The sequence below is a fragment of the Eptesicus fuscus genome, chromosome 12, assembly GCF_027574615.1.
Source record: "Eptesicus fuscus isolate TK198812 chromosome 12, DD_ASM_mEF_20220401, whole genome shotgun sequence".
NCBI lineage: Eukaryota > Metazoa > Chordata > Mammalia > Chiroptera > Vespertilionidae > Eptesicus > Eptesicus fuscus.
The window spans coordinates 28,823,702-28,842,349 of NC_072484.1; the positions used below are offsets into that span (position 1 = coordinate 28,823,702).

Below are 18,648 nucleotides of genomic sequence, written 5' to 3' on the forward strand. Positions count from 1 at the left end.
TAATATAATTATATTTTATCTGAGTTCTTATATGCAGCACATAGTTGAGAAATGTTTTTTGATCCACTCTGAAAATCTGTCTTTTAATCGGTGTGTTTAGAGCATTTACATTCAGTGCAATTGTTGGTATGTTTGGAATTAGATCTACCATTTTATTATTTGTCTTCCACTTTCCCCTCCCTTTATTTCTTTATTTTCCTTTTCCTGCCTTCTTTTCAGTTATTTGAACATTTTTAGTATTCTACTTTATCTGTTGTGATTTGAACTATTTTTTGTATAATTTTTTTAATGACTGCTTAGAGATTACAAAAAGAATCAATATTTTCACACTTCAATTGAAATGTAGAAATCTTATGTAACATAAAAAACAATCCTTTTATGTTTTCCCCTTTTTGTAATAGCTGTCAAAGCACATTGATATACATTGAAAATCCCATCAGACATTGTTATATATTTTTACTTTTAACCATTAGATATATTTTAGAGAACTTAGGACAGGAAGAATTTAGTCTATTATATTTATCTAGATAATTATCATTTCCATTGCTCTTCATTCCCAGTGTTCCAAGTTTACTTCTTTTGTCATATTTCTTCTATCCAATGACCTTCCTTTAACAATTCTCATAGAGCAGATCTGCTGGCTATGAATTCTATTAGTTTGCCTTCATCTGAGAATATCTTTATTTTACCTTCATTCCTGAAGGTTGTTTTTGTTGGATATAGAACTCTGGGTTGACAGTCCTTTTCTCTCATCACTTATAAAATGTTGTGCCACGTTCTTCTGTTTTTTTATGGTTTTCTGATAAAACCCACAGGGAAAAAATATTTGCAAATCTTATGTCTGATAAGAGTCTAGTATTCAGAATATATAATAACTCTTACAGCTCAGTAATAAAATAGCCTACAAAATAAAATATCTGCAAATAATTATCCCAATCTTGTATCCTAAAGGGGTCTTTTGCAAAACCAAAGTTTTAATTTGATGAAGTCCAATTTGTCCGTTTTTTCCCCTTTGATTGCCTATGTTTTAGGGGTCAATCCTGCTCCTGTGCCTATGGATGTCCAGTTGCTCCGACACCATATTGGAAAGTAAAGTTTATTTGCAAAATGTGATCTTTAAAGCTGTAAAATTAGGCCCAGGCCAGTGTGGCTCAATTGATTGAGCATTATCACATACACCAAAAGGTCATCATTTTGATTCCCAGTCAGGGCACGTGCCCAGTCAGAGTGCATACAGGAGGAAACTGGATTCTCTCTCACTTTGATGTTTCTTTCTCTCCCTCCCTCCCTCTCACTTCTTCTCTCTCTAAAACTCAATTAAAATATATATTTTTTAAAGTTGTAAAATTAGTTTGACCCTTCAGGGAGCTTCTAAGATGTCAGATTCAAGCCTTTTCTCTTTGTGATTGTCCTTGACTTTTGTTCCCTTTAGCAGTTAACGTGTCAGAATTTATCTTGTGGGGGTTTTTTCAGGTGACTGTGGTTTTAGAATTAGGGATCCTGGAAAAATAAGCAAATAAAAATGAGTGACTTGTCAACTTCTTGTCCTTTGGTAGGATCAGTGCTGGATCAGAGCCAGCAGAGTCCTGACCGTGTTTCAGAAGGCTATGCCAAGAGGAAGCTGGGTGTTTAAGGCCATAGGGCCTGTTCACACGCTAGGAGATGGGAACATCATTCCGCCTTTACGGGTGGGAAGCTGAGGTCCCAAAAGGTCACTTCAAAGCTAGAGCAGCTAGTGTCTCATCTTTACCAACAGCGTGTTCTCAAACTTCCTCCAGAATAAAATGGGCTTGAAAATAGTGCTCCCATTGCAGCACTGGGATAAAAGCCACTGATACTGGCAGACGGCCGTGCTGCCTCCTCAGTCTGATCCCACCAGCCTGAGCTGGTAACAGCCCTCTGAAGGAGGTGGGGCAGGTAGTGTCCTCACGTTACGTAGATGAAGGAACAGAGCTTGAGAGGCATCAGAATGGCAGAGATCACGCAGCTAGTGGGTGTCCAAGCCAAGGCCAGCGGTCTGCCCTGCCTTCCTCCCTGCTCTCCTGCTGTCTTGGCAGTAATGCCAAGTCTGACAAGATAGTTAGTTATTCTTTCTCCTCTTCCTGAAGATCCTGTCTGCTATATACACAAGGCCCTGCGGGAAGAGTGTGGGAAGGCCAGCATTCATGGCACTGGCCATGGGCACCAAGAGCCACATGTCCTGTCACATAACCTAAGAAGATTGGGTTACATGTCGTAGGTTACAAACAAGTGAAAGCGAGGCCATGTCATCAGTCTGGGCAGAAATGTTAATAGTTGAACCAGGATCCCTGGAGATGGACAGGGAAGCAAGAGGGAAGGAATACAGCACATCAGTGCCGGAGACCTGGGACCCAGCCCAGCCACACTCACCAACTGCATGGCCTCAGGAAGCATGGTGATTGCTCTGAGCTTCTGTTCCATCTGTAAAATGGGTAAAAGTGACGATAGTTGGTGTCCCTGCGCACTGGTAAGTGCTCAAGAAGTGGTGGCTGAACCCCAGCATCTGGGTGTGAAGGAAAAGCCTGTGAAAAGCTGCGGAGCCTGGCCACCTGTCAGCAGGCCTGGCCCCACCTGCACATTTTCTCAAGTTTAATTCAGAGACTCTTGAATAATTTTTTAAAATATGTTTTTATTGATTTCAGAGAGAGGAAGGGAGAGGGAGAAGAGGTAGAAACATCAATGATGAGACTTACCTATCAGCTGCCGCCTGCACTCCCCCTACTGGAAATTGAGCCTGCAACCCAGGCATATGCCCTGATCAGGAATCAAACACTGAGCCACACCAGCCGGGCTTGGGTAACATTTTATATGACAAAGGCAGATCCTGACAGAAGGACAGTGCCAGAGTGAGGGCATGTTACCAGAGAAAGGAGAGCCCGGGGCATGAGCAGTCCCTGTCAGAGCTCTGCTGCTGAGCAGGCAGAGCACCCCTGCCGGCACACCACAGGCAGTTCCATCATGTCCAGCCTCGCTAGTGAGGACTAACCTAAGTCAGACCCTTCTGACGCACTAAAGCAAACTGCCTTTTGCTGTCTTTCTTCTCTCACCTGCCCTTCATCTTTGAAGACATGTGACAGGAAGCGCAGGAGGTTCTTCAGAAGACGTTGCCCAGTCGAGCCTCTTTCTTTCACTTAAACTGTGGGACATTACAAACCCTTTCAAATGACTGGGCCTCGCAGGCCTGCACTTGACTTTGTGACCTGGGAGAGTGCTTAGCAGACACTTTTCCTCATCTGTGAATTTATCTTTCAGCTCTGTGCAGTGTGTCTAGAAGACTTCAAGCCTCGAGATGAGTTGGGGATTTGTCCGTGTAAGCATGCCTTCCACAGAAAGTAAGTATTGGTATGAAACTATTTAAGGGAACCTGAGTTTGAGGCACATCATCCAACTGACTTGTGGGCTTGGAACAGTGCCAGACAAGCTTGAAGGCTTCATGATTGGCCTCCAGTGCAGAAAGCACCCTACAGGGTGGGGGGTGTGTACATGGCAACATGGCACTAGGAGGAATTGGGGTCGTGGAACATGAGCACCGTGGCAGGACTTTGGGCAGAATGCCAGACAAACCCACACCTCCTGGGAGCCCAGGCTATAACACCGCTACTTAATGGAACGTTCCGATGAGAGCTCCCACTCCAAAAAACTTACGTTAATCAAAACCATCGTTACTTTAAATCTAGATAGATGAGTCTGAACGTAAATGGCAGTGTGGGGCTCTCTCCTCCCTCTTCGTGCAAACATATTCATACTCCCTCTTCCCTTGCAATTTTATACATTTTGCATGTCTATTAGAAAATTTTATTTCTCCTACTTTGCACCACCCTCACTGTACTTCCTTAAGAAACCATGATGACTGAGGGAGCAGCATGCTTGGAGCTCTGGCTCCTCCAGAGGGTAAAGTGGGTTCTCATTGAGGGTGGAGCTCATTAGGACCTGGCTGTCCTGGGCGACAGATGTGTTCAACATGCAAAATGTGTGGGTGGGTGGGTGGGTGGGCTGATGTACCGTGAGCATGGCACTGATGTCTTCCCTCCTGTGGTGTCTCATTCTGCAGGTGCCTTATTAAGTGGCTGGAGGTTCGGAAAGTGTGTCCACTGTGCAACATGCCAGTTCTGCAGCTGGCCCAGTTGCACAGTAAGCAGGACCGTGGACCCCCACAGGGGCCCCTGCCAGGGGCAGAGAACATTGTATAGCTCACCACAGGATCAAACTGTTGCAGGATTCCACATCCACACAGAGGCAGGAGGAACACAAGTGTTCTCTGTGTTGGCTGTTCTACCTGGGGTACCAGCTGCCACTTCCTTTGCCTCATGAATAACTCTTGGGCCAACTAAGCTAAGAACTCAGACTTCTGGGTTATGTGACAACCAAAGCACGCTGACAGTATCTTATGTCAAGAGAAAAGTTAAATGAGCCTGCAGGTTTGGTTCAAGAAACTTCATGAGAGTCTCTTGCCAACTCAATTCCATGCTGTCTCCCAGACACTTATCTCCATGTAAGGTGACTTTTGTCAAGCAGAAGGGAAGATAAACACAAGTGCTAGAGAAAGGAACTGAGGGCAGGTCTTTAAAGCCACCAACGCCCCTGCCCTGTGGACAGATGAGCTTCTATGCAGACTGTGCATGCCTTAGCAGCAGCAAACCTTCCCGGCAGCCCCTGAGCCAAGTAAAACCAGCGGTTACCTCAGCCGAAGCACGACCGGTTGCCTGGTTGGTGAGACAGTGCCAACAAAGGCTTTTCACCTTATATTCCTTTGATAAAATAATGTTGGAACCCAAGGGCTTTGGTTACAGTGCCCCTCACTATCACTTCTCCCTCAGTTTTACAACATCTGCGTATCAAGTTACCTAAGCTAAAAACATTAGATGCGCTTGGAAAGGCCTGGTCTGCAGCCATTTCCTCTTATTCCACACCCACCTCACCAGTGAGGCACAGCCAAGCTGCCCATCAGGGGCCCCAGTGGGCTTGGGCCTGGGCCTGGGCCTCCGAGCCCTTGCTAACCGTGTGCCCCAGGGGCCTCAGAGTGCTGCCCACATTCCCCCATTCGAAGTGTGGTTCCAGCATAGCTGCTGGTCTTGGGAGGGAGCCACTGGGAGCCCTCAGACAGCGGAGAATGGCTAGTCCTCCTGGCCCTGCTGAGACAGGAGGATGCTGGCCCCCTTTCCTCTCCCCTTCTTGCCCTCTCTCTTTGTACTTCAGAGAAAATGCTGGCATTGACTTTTTTAACTTAAAACATCCCAAATAAGATCCCTCTGTAATTCTTTAGCCAGGGACCCACTTGAAATTGTAAATAGTTTCAGGAAGCTCCTGCAGGGCTGTTCACTCATTGGTGTGTGCCTCAGTATTCGGACTTGCGAAAATTGCAAGTTTTTTTACAGGAGAGAAATGCATGCTATTCTTTGGCTCTTTCTGTCCAACTTTTCTAGAAGTGACTCAGAGTCCTTTAGATTCATGAATATTGTATAAATTAGCTGAGAACTTTGTAGTTCTTTCCCACAGCCCTGTTCTCCATCTCCTTCCATTCTAGGGATGGGTTCCTTGTCAGCTTGCCTCTGCTCCCTCACAGGTGTGAGGGGGGCTGTCTCTCACTGGAAATGCTGCCTGCATGGTATGGAGAGAGGATGGAGGAAGTTTTGCAATTCTGATTATGGCATTTATCCAAGAACTTTTTCTGGAATCCAGCCTCTACCATCTTAGAATGGGAAAGGGAACCTATCCCTGGCTCAGGTAGCTGCAGTCAAAGGATGAGGAAAATTCCTATCAGCCTAGCAAAGTGCTGGGCAGAATCCAGTTTGGAAAATTACAAGTCCACTTGGTCAGAAGTGGCTGTTTCCTGTGTGACCTGGTGCATGGTATTCCTATGGTATGCCAACTGGACTGTTTCTTAAACAGGGCAAGGAAAGTGTGGAATATTTTTGTATGAAAGCCTTAGCCTGTTTGGCACCCATGAAAAGAACTATTTGGACTTTCACCCTCTGTTTCTGTGTTCTCTGTAGCACAATAGAGTTGAATGCTGCAAAGCACCCAGTTTACAGTGAAATATTGTTAGTGACCAAGTAGGCTTGCTTCTGCACTAGCCTCATTAATGACCACCAACCCACCATTTTCCCTGGAATGGCGTTGGGACAAATGTCATCTTGTCGTTATGGACTTCGAATAAGAAAGAGAAAAATTTTCCCCTCAGAGGAATGCTTGTGCTCTGTACTGCAGATTTCTTCCACTCGGTTTTGTAGGATTCTAGCCTTCCAGTTGCAGCCTTTTTCTGTCCCCGTGTCAGTAACAAGGAGACAGCTTCACCATGTCCCTGTATTGATAGGGAGGCTAATTCATTTCACTGTGTCACAGCTAAAAGCAGAGGGCATTGGTATGCACCGGGCCAGAGGTGCAAAGCCAAATAGTTTAGAGGAAAGCTTGAGAAGGCTGTGCACTCTCCACTTGGCACCATGTGGGTCTGCTTTGCCCCAGGAGGTGCCACTAATACGATCTCAACACTTGTGAATGTGGGGGAGGGGGAGGCTTTTTAAAATGCAGCATTTCCACTAAGATGGGGCTGGACGTTGGAGTGCCGAGTGCCCGCTCTGCTCAGTCATCTCCCCTTTCTGGGTGTGGTGTCCTTTTGCAGCATAGCCATTGTCGCTTGGCAGTTAGCAACACAACCTGAATGCATTTGCCACCCACATTTGGATCCTCTTCCAGCACTTCCCTGTACTGCACTGGTAAGTGCATGGGCTAGCAGGTTAGTCACAGCATTGTGTGACAAAGGTAAATTTCCATCCAGACGTTTTTTTTAAGAATGAGTCAAGGATCTCGTAATACACTTGGCTCAGGCTCACACCTCACAGTGAGGCTGCTGTCCACATTTGTCTGAGTGGGTGACCTTTTGATCATCTATAGACACGTGGGGATTCTGATCTGCTTTTGGGCCACTGGCTAACACCATGATTTTTTTTTTTACTTAACACAACTTAAGCAGCTCGAAGATTGGACATTACTTGTGTGCTATGGGTTAGTGGAACAGAATTCAGCCCAGACTTCAGCTGGTTTTAGAAATGGAACAAAACCAGCCTGACTTGGTTCTTGGTTATCTTTACTTTGACACTGTGATTTGGTTAGGCCTATTCCTGGAAGGGAGCAGGACAAGACAGATTGGAACAGGTGGCCCATGGATGAGGGCGTCTGGGCTGAGGGATACCCGGGGCCTCCCACCATTGCCATATAGTCAGTTCTTCACAAGTCTTGACAAGTTTTTTCCCCAATGCCACGCCTTGTCCTAACCTCAGGCCCTTTCCAACAGCCCCACTCCAAAGTCTGTCATCTCCATGGCCTGATCCCACTGTTAAGCTATTCTTTTTTAAAAATATTTTATTGATTTTTTTACAGAGAGGGAGAGTTAGAAACATCAATGAGAGAAACATCAAATCAGCTGCCTCCTGCACACCCACTACTGGGAATGTGCCCGCAACCAAGGTACATGCTCCTGACCGGAATCAAACCTGGGACCCTTCAGTCCGCAGGCCGATGCTCTATCTACTGAGCCAACCCGGTTAGGGCTAAGCTATTCTTAATGACTATAGAAATTACTGGGAGGCATCCCCAGAGCTCTGGACAGAAAGTGATCAGACTGATTTGAAGCATCTTTGTCACTCACCAGCCAGGTGCCTTTCTGCCAGTTATGCATCACCCAGGGACTGTAACGGTATCTACTGGCTCTTGCAAGGATTAGCTGTGTCCAGAGCCTGGCAGGTGACAGATGTCATGGGAGCTGATAAGGGGCGTTTGTCACGCAGCTTATGTGGGGCTCCCTTCCTCTTCTCCTCACCTCCATCTGCCTAGAGCTCCCGGATTTGTTGCTCACTGCTGGATACACCTTTTTAAATTTAACTCTGAATAGGTAATCCCTTTCCATGGTTCATCAGTCAGTCTTCCTTGTATCCCTGACCTCCAGCAAGCCCAGCTTCTCACCCCTTGAGCACCTAGTTTTGTTCCTTATGTAGCCTCCCAGAGGTCATTTGTGTGTATACAAGTGCACACACGTGTGTGTGTGGGGGGGGGGGGGTGTCTCCTTTGCTCATGTGATACTAGAGTATATTCAGGAACATTCCTATTCATATAAGAACTGTACCAGAAGTCAGAATATCTGTAAAAGGTGAGCCCAGAATGGGGGGATGATCCTTTTACAATCACATTACTTTTGAAAATGGCATTTTTATTGATTGCAGCACACTGGAATTGTTTTCTATACAAATCAGAAACTGCAGTCCCTCCCTGACTCCTACCACAGATGTCCAGATGACAGGAGCACAACCAGTTTCCAGACTTTCTGATCTGTGACAGGACACACAAGAGCAGCAGTGCAGGCCCAGCAATTTTGCAGCCACCTGGACAAGCTGCCCCACACCATCTTGGCCAGTTGCAAGGGAAGCCCGAGTGCAGCAGCGATGTCTGTTAACTCTTGCTTTCTTAGGCGAGCACCCATTTTTGAGGCAGGAGTTCAAGCAGCAGCAGCAACTGAAGGCTGAGGCACCTTTCTATCTTGTGAGGCAGATGTCTCAGAAGTTGCTGAACAAGTAGGTGGTCAATCTTAAAGTCAATCATAGATGTTCAGGTACATGGGTCAGGCTCCTTTTCCTCCCCACTCTAAAAAATGCTGCCCCGAGTTTTCCCCAAGCCCAGTACTTTTCACTCAGTGACATTACCCCACCAGTAACCTTTTCTTTAAAAAACATTAAGTTCATTTTTGCCCCTAGAAAATATGGACATTAAAGCTGCTTCCTTTAGGCAGCCATGGGGCCATGGACTAGTGCCTCTTGGTCCTCACCCACCTCCCCGGTGTCCTGCCACCCAGAGTTTCCCCAGGATTCAAAGTGCTTTTGGGCCCTTGACCTGAAACTTGAAAAGGAATTGCAGGGAACCTCCACCCTTCTGTCATGTGATGAATCTCTGGCCCTGGGTTAGTAGTGTCTTTCACGTTAGCTGTTAAGAATTTGAGTTAAAGGACATGTCTAAATTAACAGTGTATAAATTTAGGTGAAATTTGCAGTTGATAACTGGAATATGCTGGGTTATGGTTTTTTAGTAGATAAGATTAATGTGCTTCCACCACTTGAGTATCAAGAAGAACATAGAAAGGCTTGGTCAGTTTTCCAGTTGTTTAGAGCCCACTTGTTCCAAGATGCAAATCGTTTTCTCCATTTTTAGACCAAACATCAGCATCCTTTGCTTACCAATCCAGGGCTCCCTTCTGTGGCTACAGGGACAAGGAGAACACCCTGCCTGCTCTGGGCCATGTACTCAGAAGGGGAGCCCTGCCAATGTTAAGGGATCTGTCTGTACTCTGATGTAGCTCCCTGTGCAGCACAAGCTGGTGGGTCAGCACCTTGGGCCAGCTGCACACCGTCCCTGTCTGCTCCTTCCCTCCCAGGTTCCGATAGAAAAAGGCAGATGGGACCAGTGTTAAGAAGTCCCTCCTGGTGACACCGTCTTCCAAGATAGTGTTCCTGATCATTGTCATCTCTGATAACAGATCACTGCCAGGAAGGAAGGTAGTTTAGGCATGTAGTATAGCCCATTGGGGTTCATTCACTAGGTTTTATGTAACTCCCTCAATGAAAGGTTTATGAAATGCTGAGCGTCAGGTTTCATAGACGTGTTTGTACACTAAGAATTCTGCAGCAGAATATTTTTAAACATTCGCAGTTTTTTGTAAGCTATATTTTTGTATATTTAATTGCTATTTTAAAGTTTTAATGCATTTTTTGCTAATTACTCTTGTTTAAAAAATAAAACATGCATGTAATTGACTTAAATGTAAATAAAGAGCAGATTTTGAAAACTACTTAATGTTAATCATGTACCCACTTATGGACACTCACACCCCACTTAAGCTTGTGTAGCAAGAGTGGGAAAGAAGGTGAGTAGGGCACAGCAAAAGGTAACTGTGATGAAGGAGCTTGTGGCCTGTCCCCCACGGTGTGGAGTGAAGGTCAGAGGTGACGAGTAAAGCACTAGGCCCCAGTGAGGGAGAAAGCAGAGAAGCCAAGGCCTCACCTGACACTGGCCTCAGCTTTCTTTGCAGATGCGGCTGGACACAGGTAGTTTCCGAAATACAGGCACTAGTCTCGGGAGTAAAGTGTCAGAACTAGGCCATTCCTCACACCTCTCACAACACCCCAGACCTGCAAATAACTTCTATTAGGAAGAAAGGAAAAAAACATCTCAAAAAAAAAAAAAAAAAATCTCTTGGTCCAGAGTCACCCTGTGGTAGCTGCCATTTCTCCTCACCAACCCTCAATAGGACTTCTGCAGATTCTGCCCCATAGCTTTAGGGAAACTGTTCCCCTCAAGGCCATCTCTGGGCCTCCTCTTAATCCTCAATGCAGGTGTCTGGAGGGCTCCTCTCCCGTCTCCTGAGCAACAGACCCCTAGCAGCCCCCTCTGACCTCGCTTCAGTTTTCTTTGCAGCCTTTCCCTTCTCTGCCCATCAACTGTTGTTACTCTCACTCTATCTTGGTATTCACTAAATTCCCACCTACAGTTTGCCCACCTAAATACACTATCATTCTTAGGTATGTTATCTACAACCCAAATATCCAGTTGCTATTTGGTATCAATTATAGCTCAAAACCAAGCCTCCCCAATAAGTGTATGCCCTCATAGAAACTTCCTCCCCAATACTCAACCCTCTAACCATCCATCTGTCCCCACCGGACCATCTACTGCTGCCATTTTCATGGAGGCCTCTAGTGTGGAGTGGGGCCCTCAGGCTACCATCTGGAGGGCAGATTGCAAAGGACAACTGCTGAGATAAGATGGCAGTGGTTTAAAGTAGGGTGGTGGCAATGGTGAGTGGAGATTGAGTTTACTTGCACCTCAAGCTGGAGGGAGTGAAGAAGATGGCGGGGGAGGGGAGTTCAGGGGAAAGGGTGTGGATACTTCTGTGTAGGGATGGCCTTGGAGATAGACAAGTAGAATGAAGGGAAGGCAGTTACTGCCTTAGGACTGGAGCTCAGAGGAGGTACTAGGCATAGTAGCTTGGAAGTCAGAGTCAAGGTGAGTGCTGAGGACCGCTTTGGGGAATCAGGACTGTGCCTGGAGCCGGCAATGTCAAATTGTTGTTCTCAAGCTGGCAGAGACAAAGGGGTCTGGATGGCAAAAGGAAAAGCAAGATATGCACTGTGTTAGAACTGAGGAAAGTGAGGACATGAAATGTCTGTTAGATTTAGTAACGAGACTCGGTGGAACTATCAAGAGCCCCCTCATGGAGTGACAGTGTGAGCTAAGAACCACCCACAAAGTGAGTGGCAACTGGGCCCTCTGAGGTAGAAGGCAAATGCAAGAAAGGAGAGGGGACTCTGCCTGTGTGACCTCAGGCAGGTTTGCTTTTCTGCTGAATTGTGGCGTTTACAACAGCTGCATGAAACCCATGTTAAGCACTGGCACAGCCTCTGAAACACAGGCGGGACCCACAACGCAGGAGGTGGGGCCTGGGTCTCCACTAGAAATGGCTCGGGCTCCCTCCCCTTCTCTACCTTCTCCACCCAAGTAAGCAGAGGCATTTTGGGACAAAAGGGGCCCGAGAAACACGACTATGGTACCAGCGAAAGAGTGGTAGCACTGTCGTCGGTGGCTGTGAGGGAAGAGTGGAGCCACCAAGTGCGTATCTGGAAGTGCCAGAGAACAGAGGACAGGATGGGGGGTGAGGGGTGAGGGCTCAGGAAGTGCTACATGGGACAGCAGAGGAAGACCCAAACGCCACCCAAGGGCCACAATTTCCACCCCCTGCAGTGTCCCTCCAGCTCTGCGGCCTGCATCAGGGGCAGCACCCACAACCCACGGGTGCCGGAACCGGAACCGTGTGCAAGTGGCCAGCATCAGAGAAATGACCATGCCCTCACAAACCATGGGCACGGGCCTCTGCTGCCCCCACGCGGCCAACACGGGAGGCCGCAGGATCCCAGTCGACCAGGGAGGAGCACCAGCCCAAGCAACTCCTCCCTCAACGACCCAGCCCCGCCCTCTGCACCCTTCCTTAGAACCTTCCCTCCGAGAACCCTCCAGGCCAGCTTCCCCAGAGCCTTGGAGTTTCTTTCTAGTTCAAAAACCACTTATACAATACCTTAATCAATAAAGAAATTTAAAAAAAAAAAAAAAACACCACTTATACAGACCTTCACTGCCTTCAGCAGCGATGTAGGCACCAAATAAGACACAAACATAGCTCAATCTCTAAGGGGAAGGTTTTTAAAAATTATTCTGCACAGCAGAAAGAAAAGGTCCAGTCAATCTATATCAATACTCAGCTCTCAAAACCTGTCTCTCAAGCAGCCTTTTGAGCCAGCCTACCAGAGAAATCAGGACTGCGCCTGGGGGCTGCTAAGTGCCAAGACCAGGAGTGGGTGAGAAAGGTGGGAAGAACCCACCTGCTCCCCATGAGTTAATGGACACCTCAATTCCTTGATTTCTACTAGCCTCAAAGTGTAACCAGATTCTCTCCCCAGTTCCCTGGGGAAGGAAAAAAAGCAGTCCTTTTTGTCTGGTTTTAGTTTTCCAAATTATGTCTTTTGTAGTAGCTTACTTCCATCAGCCCAACACTCAAGGTAATTCTGTCCACGGAAGAAATCCTGTCTTTCCAAAGAGACCTTCCTAGGATTTATGGTGTAAAGTAACCTCTAATTGTCCTTCTAAAAGTTGCTTAATTGTCCAAGTTATAGGTATTGAACTAACCTGCCCAATTAAGATTGCAGAACCTTGAAATAAAACATTTTTCAATATGTTCACACAAAGGCTAAATGCACACAGGAGTTAATGCACAGGAGATGATCTTCAAGGCCATACTGTCAAAATTGTGATTAGATTATATAACACATAGTAGCTTTCCTTACATTTAGCAAGTTCAACAGGATCCGAAAACACAGTATGCTGAACACAGAACAGCTCTCCCCTTTAAGTGGCTCGTGAGTGACAATGAGTTTCAAAAATATATAGAAGGTATTACAGCCAATCCTCACTGCCATGAACATGGTCCACTTTATATATACTGTATATATACACAAATATACATATATATCATTCCTTACTGGTTACTAGTTTAGGCTGAATTTTTAAGGGTTTGTCTTGATGACTTAGAAAAATCCATTTGTCCTTTCCTGCTTTGATTCAGGTAATACACAATCAGAAAATTAAGTAAGTCTCTTAAAAAAAAACATGAAAGTTCACAGATCCCAATGTGGAAGGTTCCAGGAATCCCCTCCCCAGGTAATGATCAGGGGATCTTCAACAGCTCAAGGAGTGCTCCAACGGCTCCAAAATAACCCTGAAAAAAAAAAAATACACAAAAAAATAAGAGCAATTCTCCTTAGAATCATTTAAATTGCCATAAATATGATTACTAGTGTTAAAGCCAACACTGCCCTTAATTCCTGACACCCATTTTCTGAGCACCCATTTTGCTGAACCAAATATTTTTGATCCACGTTTGGGAATTTAAAAATACTGTTTTTGATTCACAGTTCATTAAATCCATGAATGCGAAACCGATGGGTACAAAGGGCCACTATATTTACTGAAAAAAGATGCACCTATACATGGACCTGCACAGTTCAAACTCACATTGTTGAAGGGTCAATTGTATTTCAAGACTTCAGAGAGCCTAAAATAATCTAAGTTCCATATGTGCAGAAATCAACACTAGAGTCAGAAGGCTGAATGCAAATAGAAAACAGAGACAAATGGACCAGCGATGCTAACCAGAGAGGAAAATTAAATCAGCAAGCAATAAAAATAACATAAAAATCAAAATTTCATAAAGTGTTCATATCATAACTGTGATATGAAGATATAAGTTAAAAAATTTTTACCAAATTACCCTAAGAAATTAATCTCCTCCCTGGCCAGGTGGCTCAGTTGGTTGGAGCATCATCCCATATACCAAAAAGACTGCAAGTTCGATCCCGGGTCAGGGCACATACAGGAAGAGATCAATCAATGTTTCTCTCACATCGATGATGCTCTTTCTCTCTCTCTTTTCCTTTCTCTCTAAAACCAGTAATATTGGGGGGGAAAGTACAACGGGAAAAATATAATGATGGCTCAGAAAAATATATTGATGGCTCAGAAATATGGCTGAATGTTAATTCTTCTTTCTTGCCCTAGCTGGTTTGGCTCAGTGGGTAGAGCATCAGCCTGCGAACCAAAGGGTCCCACGTTCAATTCCAGTCAAGGGGACATGCCTGGGTTGCAGGCTCGATTCCTGGTGGGGGGCATGCAGGAGGGAGCCGACCAATGATTCTCTCATCATTGATGATTCTATCTCTCTCTCCTTCTCCCTTCGTCTCTGAAATCAATATTATATATATATATATATATTTTTTTAAGATATATATTTTTTAAGACTTCTTTAATATTGCTGAAGCTCACAATGAAATAAACCAAAAATCTACCTTGCATTGAATTGGGTAAGAGCTTTTAAACATTACAATCAAAGTTAAACCCAATATCATATAATTACAAAAATATGTAAGTACTATTTCACCTTTACTTCAAATTCCAAGACAATGTGAACTGCATGCCCTTGTAACATATTGCAGGAAATAAGTCTGCTTACCTCGTGTTCCGAAAAAAGTGCTTTCAACTGTCCCTTGGACCAATAATCCAAAGCATATGCCAAAAGCCGCATGGCGATTGTATTAATTCTCAAGAAATTTCCAACAAATACCACCTGGTTAATATTCTGAGCACATCAAAAGAAGGCAATTAGTTTTCATCTTAATTTCAGTCTCTCATAAAAGCTACTCCAAACAGAGACCATGTGCATAGTTTTTAGAAGCAAATTAACTTCTGATTTTAAAAAAGTATTTATATTTAATCCAACTGATACAGGACTACTTAATTTAGTGCCCACATAACTCTGGACCCACTTCAAAGCATGCCAGAAAATATCACAAGAGAAAACAGATAGGAAAAACGTGTATTAAATATGACAAACAATAACTGCTATTAAAGTTTCATACAGATAAGTATAAAAAAAAAACAACAGACCCAATTCAAAGAAGGAAAATGACACAAATGGGCAAAATTATACAATAAATATAACAGAAAAGAAATTCAACCTCACTAGTGATAAAAAGAAAGTAAAAAATTTAGACCTATAAATTAGCAAAACAACTAACTGAAATTCTACCCCCAGTATCAGTCAAGTTGTAGTAAAACTTGACCCATTTATTTATTGCCAAAAATTATCTAAACTGGTACAGCCCTAGTGCAAATAAAACACCTTGGCAATACCTATCAAGATTCATAACACGGTCATAGTCTTTAGATGAAAAATCTCACTCCTGAGTAAGTCCCTTATCAAGAATAAAATTCAACCAAGGAAAAATTTCACATTTAAAATGCTTTACCACAGAGCTGTCATTGGCAAGCAACCAAATGCCAATGACTTATATAAAAAGCAATCAGATCATACAGCCATGAAATTTATATTTATGTAAAAATTAGAAAATAGTATGTACACCAACTAAAATCTTAAATACATAAGCACAGGAAAGGGAACATGCAATAAAGAAAATAGTGTTAACATAGTCAAATGAAGAATTTTTTTTAATTACTTAATGCTGATACAGTATCTTTTAATTAAAAATGAAAATTCTTTTGTACCTTTTAAGATTTCCTTTTTAAGCCACATGTCTATCTTATCTGTTTAAAAGAATAATTTTAAACAAAAATGTATAAATAGGGACAAGCTATAAAACTGCACCAACTGGGTCCCCAAGGGAAGGCCATTCTTGGTTCTTTCATAGCCCTGTACAATGCTGCTTGACCTGAATGCTACAAGGCAGCACTGTAAAGAAGCTGAAAGCACAAAGACAGCTCTGCTGCGGTGGAGGGGGAGCAGGGTGGGCAGTGCTTGGCCTGCTCAATCTTCTCCCAGCTTCAATGACTTCCTCTGGATTCCTTCCCAGGGATTCTAGAGCTCCACAATGAGCATGGAGTCTAGATTCAGCATCACTATCCATCATCACCACCCAGTAATAGTCCCCCCCACCATCTGGCATGCTGGCTACCTTCTTGCCTTCTAGCTAGTAGCAGTGTTTATTTTCAGTAAGGGGGGGGGGGGGGGGAGTCAATTAAGATTAGTCTACATGTGAAGAGTTTTAACTTCTCCAATGAAACGAACTCCACCACATATGACTACAATTAGGCCCATTCGGGCAAAACAGATGTTGTATACATGGTGGGGCCCACTTAGGATGTTGTCAGAGCAACTAAAGAAATTCACGTCCCCTTACTTCATTAAGGGCACACATTCTTGCTATCGAGCCAATGTTGTTGGTGATGGTGATCAAAGTTGCTCTGGCGAGGTCCTCTTTACTGACAGCCTCTCGCTTCTCCTTGCTCATCATGTTTCCAAAGCTGTGATGGGGGAAAAAAATCCCTTTGATAAACCAAAGACAACACAGCCCAACAGAACTTGAATGTTACTTTACTAAGATAAAAGTGACGTTTAGAACAATGTTCCTCAAAACTTCAAACTTTTCATTACAAAAAAAAAAAAATTAAGGAGCATCTGGCTCAAAGAGAAATGCCACTTCAAAGAGAACCCTCAAGCATTCTGAATGAGCAAATGGCTTTCCTTGTGGTTTCTGCTGAAACAGTATCGAGCTTTGATACCAGATATGCACATATTGTTAGATCTCATCAGATGCACTGTAAGGCACCACTGCTCCTTCTGCAACCAGGGAAAGTTCCAGAAAGATACCTCTACTCCTCCCAAATGCCCAGCTGTTCCATTCAGTTAAAGGGTCACATTCAAATCTGGTAAACTGCTTTATCCTAACAAAGCAAACTACAGCCAACCAGTCCCAGAGTAAAACTAACAGTTTCAGATTTCTCTAGAAGGTCAAGAGCTTTAAAGTACCTCACCTGCACAACTGCTACACTAATAGCTGTGACCAGAAAATAAACCCAACCGAACAGAAAATGAAGTGATTACCAACAAGCAAATGCTGCAATCAAAGAAAATGAAATCTACAGCATTTACAAAGTACCTAAAATTAGTAAACAAGCATGTGTATATGACTGCCTTTTCTAGTATTAAAACCCATGTGCCCCAATGCGCACACAAAAATTTTATTTCCAAACAATCCTACCTAATAAAACAGTAATATGCAAATTGACCGTACCTTTGCTACACCCATAAGCCACGCCCACCAGCCAATCAGGAGCAAATATACACATTAACCTTTTGCACTCAGATGTCGAGTGTGACTCAACACGGTTAGCATCGGTAGCAGCTCTTTTTATACTCTTTGAATGTATCAATAATTTGAAATATAAAAAAATCCAAATAAATAAGTTTGTATGAAAAGAAACTCCAGTTTTTTATTCTACTGTTGCACTTTGTAAAATCTGGGGTATTTAAAAAATTAAATCCCGAGTAGAATAAAGGAATCGAGAAAAAAGCAAGCAAGTGCAAAGGGTTAAACCAGCAAAGATGGCGGGGGGGCGGGGAGGGGGGAGTTGGGATCCAAGCAATCATGGTGGACTGGGGCAGGCGGTTAGCGCCTCCAGCCACCTGACCAGGTCCCGGATAGGGGCTTCGAGTCAGCAGCCACCAGTGGCAGCTGACTCGAAGCCCCTATCAGGGATGAAGGACCAGGGCAGGCAGCATGGGTTAGCGCCGCCAGCCATCTGACCAGGTCCACGATCACGGATCACGGACCAGGGCAGGCGGCGTGGGTTAGCGCCCACAGCCGCCTGCCCAGGTCCGCCATCATGGATCATGGACCTGGGCAGGAGGCATGATCACGGATCACCGACCAGGGCAGGCCACATGGGTTAGCGCCTGCAGCCGCCTGACCAGGTCCCCGAACGGGGCTTGGAGTCTAGCATAACAAAAAGAATATTCAGCAAAAGCAGGAGACAAGGTTTCATAAGTTCTCCCCCAGGTCACCACTGTTCTCTTATACATTTTAATTATCCCAGACTTTGCCTGATGGGATTTGATTTGAATTATGCTTGATAGAGATTACATGGCATGAATTGTAGGCTCATTCTTTTTGTGGTTGTCTGACTGAGAAAGGCCTTGGAATGAGAGAAGGCACTTTTATTTTCCTTTTTCATTCTATAGAGACTGAGGAATTACAGTTATATGAAGAAGTTAGTGAGAGAATGAAAGTCTCATGTATTTTTCTGTAAGTTTTATCATGTGGACTATCAAAAACGTGGTGGGATCCTTTTCAAGAGGTGTTACAAAAATTATGTTGGAATTAACATTCAAGAGTAAAGGGAGAGAAGTGAGTGGTGGGTAAAGGAAAGAACTTTGTCCTAGAAACCAAATAGAAGCCACATAAACCTTCAGATTCTTACTCATTGTGCTTTGGAGGTATTAAAGAATAATTTTTTAAAAAGGTAAAATCATGACTCATAATCTGTATAGATAAAAGGCTAAGTGACCGACATGTGTCCATCCGTCCGACCAACCGGTACATATAACGCACACTGGAAATTTAAAAATAAACTTTGACTCGCACACATGCCATACATATAAAGCTCTCGCTGGCGCTAATTTGAATGTTGCATTTGGTGGGAAAGTTCTTTTCAGAGGGGATATTTGTGTCGCCATGCTATACG

General features: G+C 44.2%; 2 protein-coding genes and 1 non-coding gene across 8 annotated transcripts in view; 1 reads left to right on the forward strand and 2 right to left on the reverse strand.

Moving 5' to 3' along the window:
- Positions 1-12,743, forward strand: part of RNF24 (ring finger protein 24) — a 71,185-nt gene extending 58,442 nt beyond the window's left edge. For 2 of the 6 annotated variants that reach the window (XM_054724346.1, XM_054724347.1), the window contains 3 exons: positions 3,274-3,353; positions 4,073-4,152; positions 11,803-12,743. In XM_054724346.1, coding sequence (XP_054580321.1) covers positions 3,274-3,353; positions 4,073-4,152; positions 11,803-11,900 — 258 coding nt within the window. In that variant the 3' untranslated portion in view covers positions 11,901-12,743. Of the gene's footprint in view, positions 1-3,273; positions 3,354-4,072; positions 4,984-5,545; positions 5,565-8,237; positions 10,262-11,802 lie in introns of those variants that run through there. The other 4 variants (XR_008557759.1, XM_054724348.1, XM_054724349.1 and 1 more) reach the window with 4 other exon arrangements.
- A 22-nt stretch (positions 12,744-12,765) lies between these two features.
- PANK2 (pantothenate kinase 2) overlaps positions 12,766-18,648 on the reverse strand; it is a 38,873-nt gene continuing 32,990 nt past the window's right edge. Inside the window, 3 exon segments of the mRNA XM_008141051.3 lie at positions 12,766-13,330; positions 14,621-14,746; positions 16,305-16,428. Coding sequence (XP_008139273.2) covers positions 13,280-13,330; positions 14,621-14,746; positions 16,305-16,428 — 301 coding nt within the window. The 3' untranslated portion in view covers positions 12,766-13,279.
- MIR103B (microRNA mir-103b) lies at positions 15,798-15,881 on the reverse strand. Its single transcript, NR_129156.2, has one exon. It is a non-coding gene; the product is annotated as a microRNA mir-103b (primary transcript).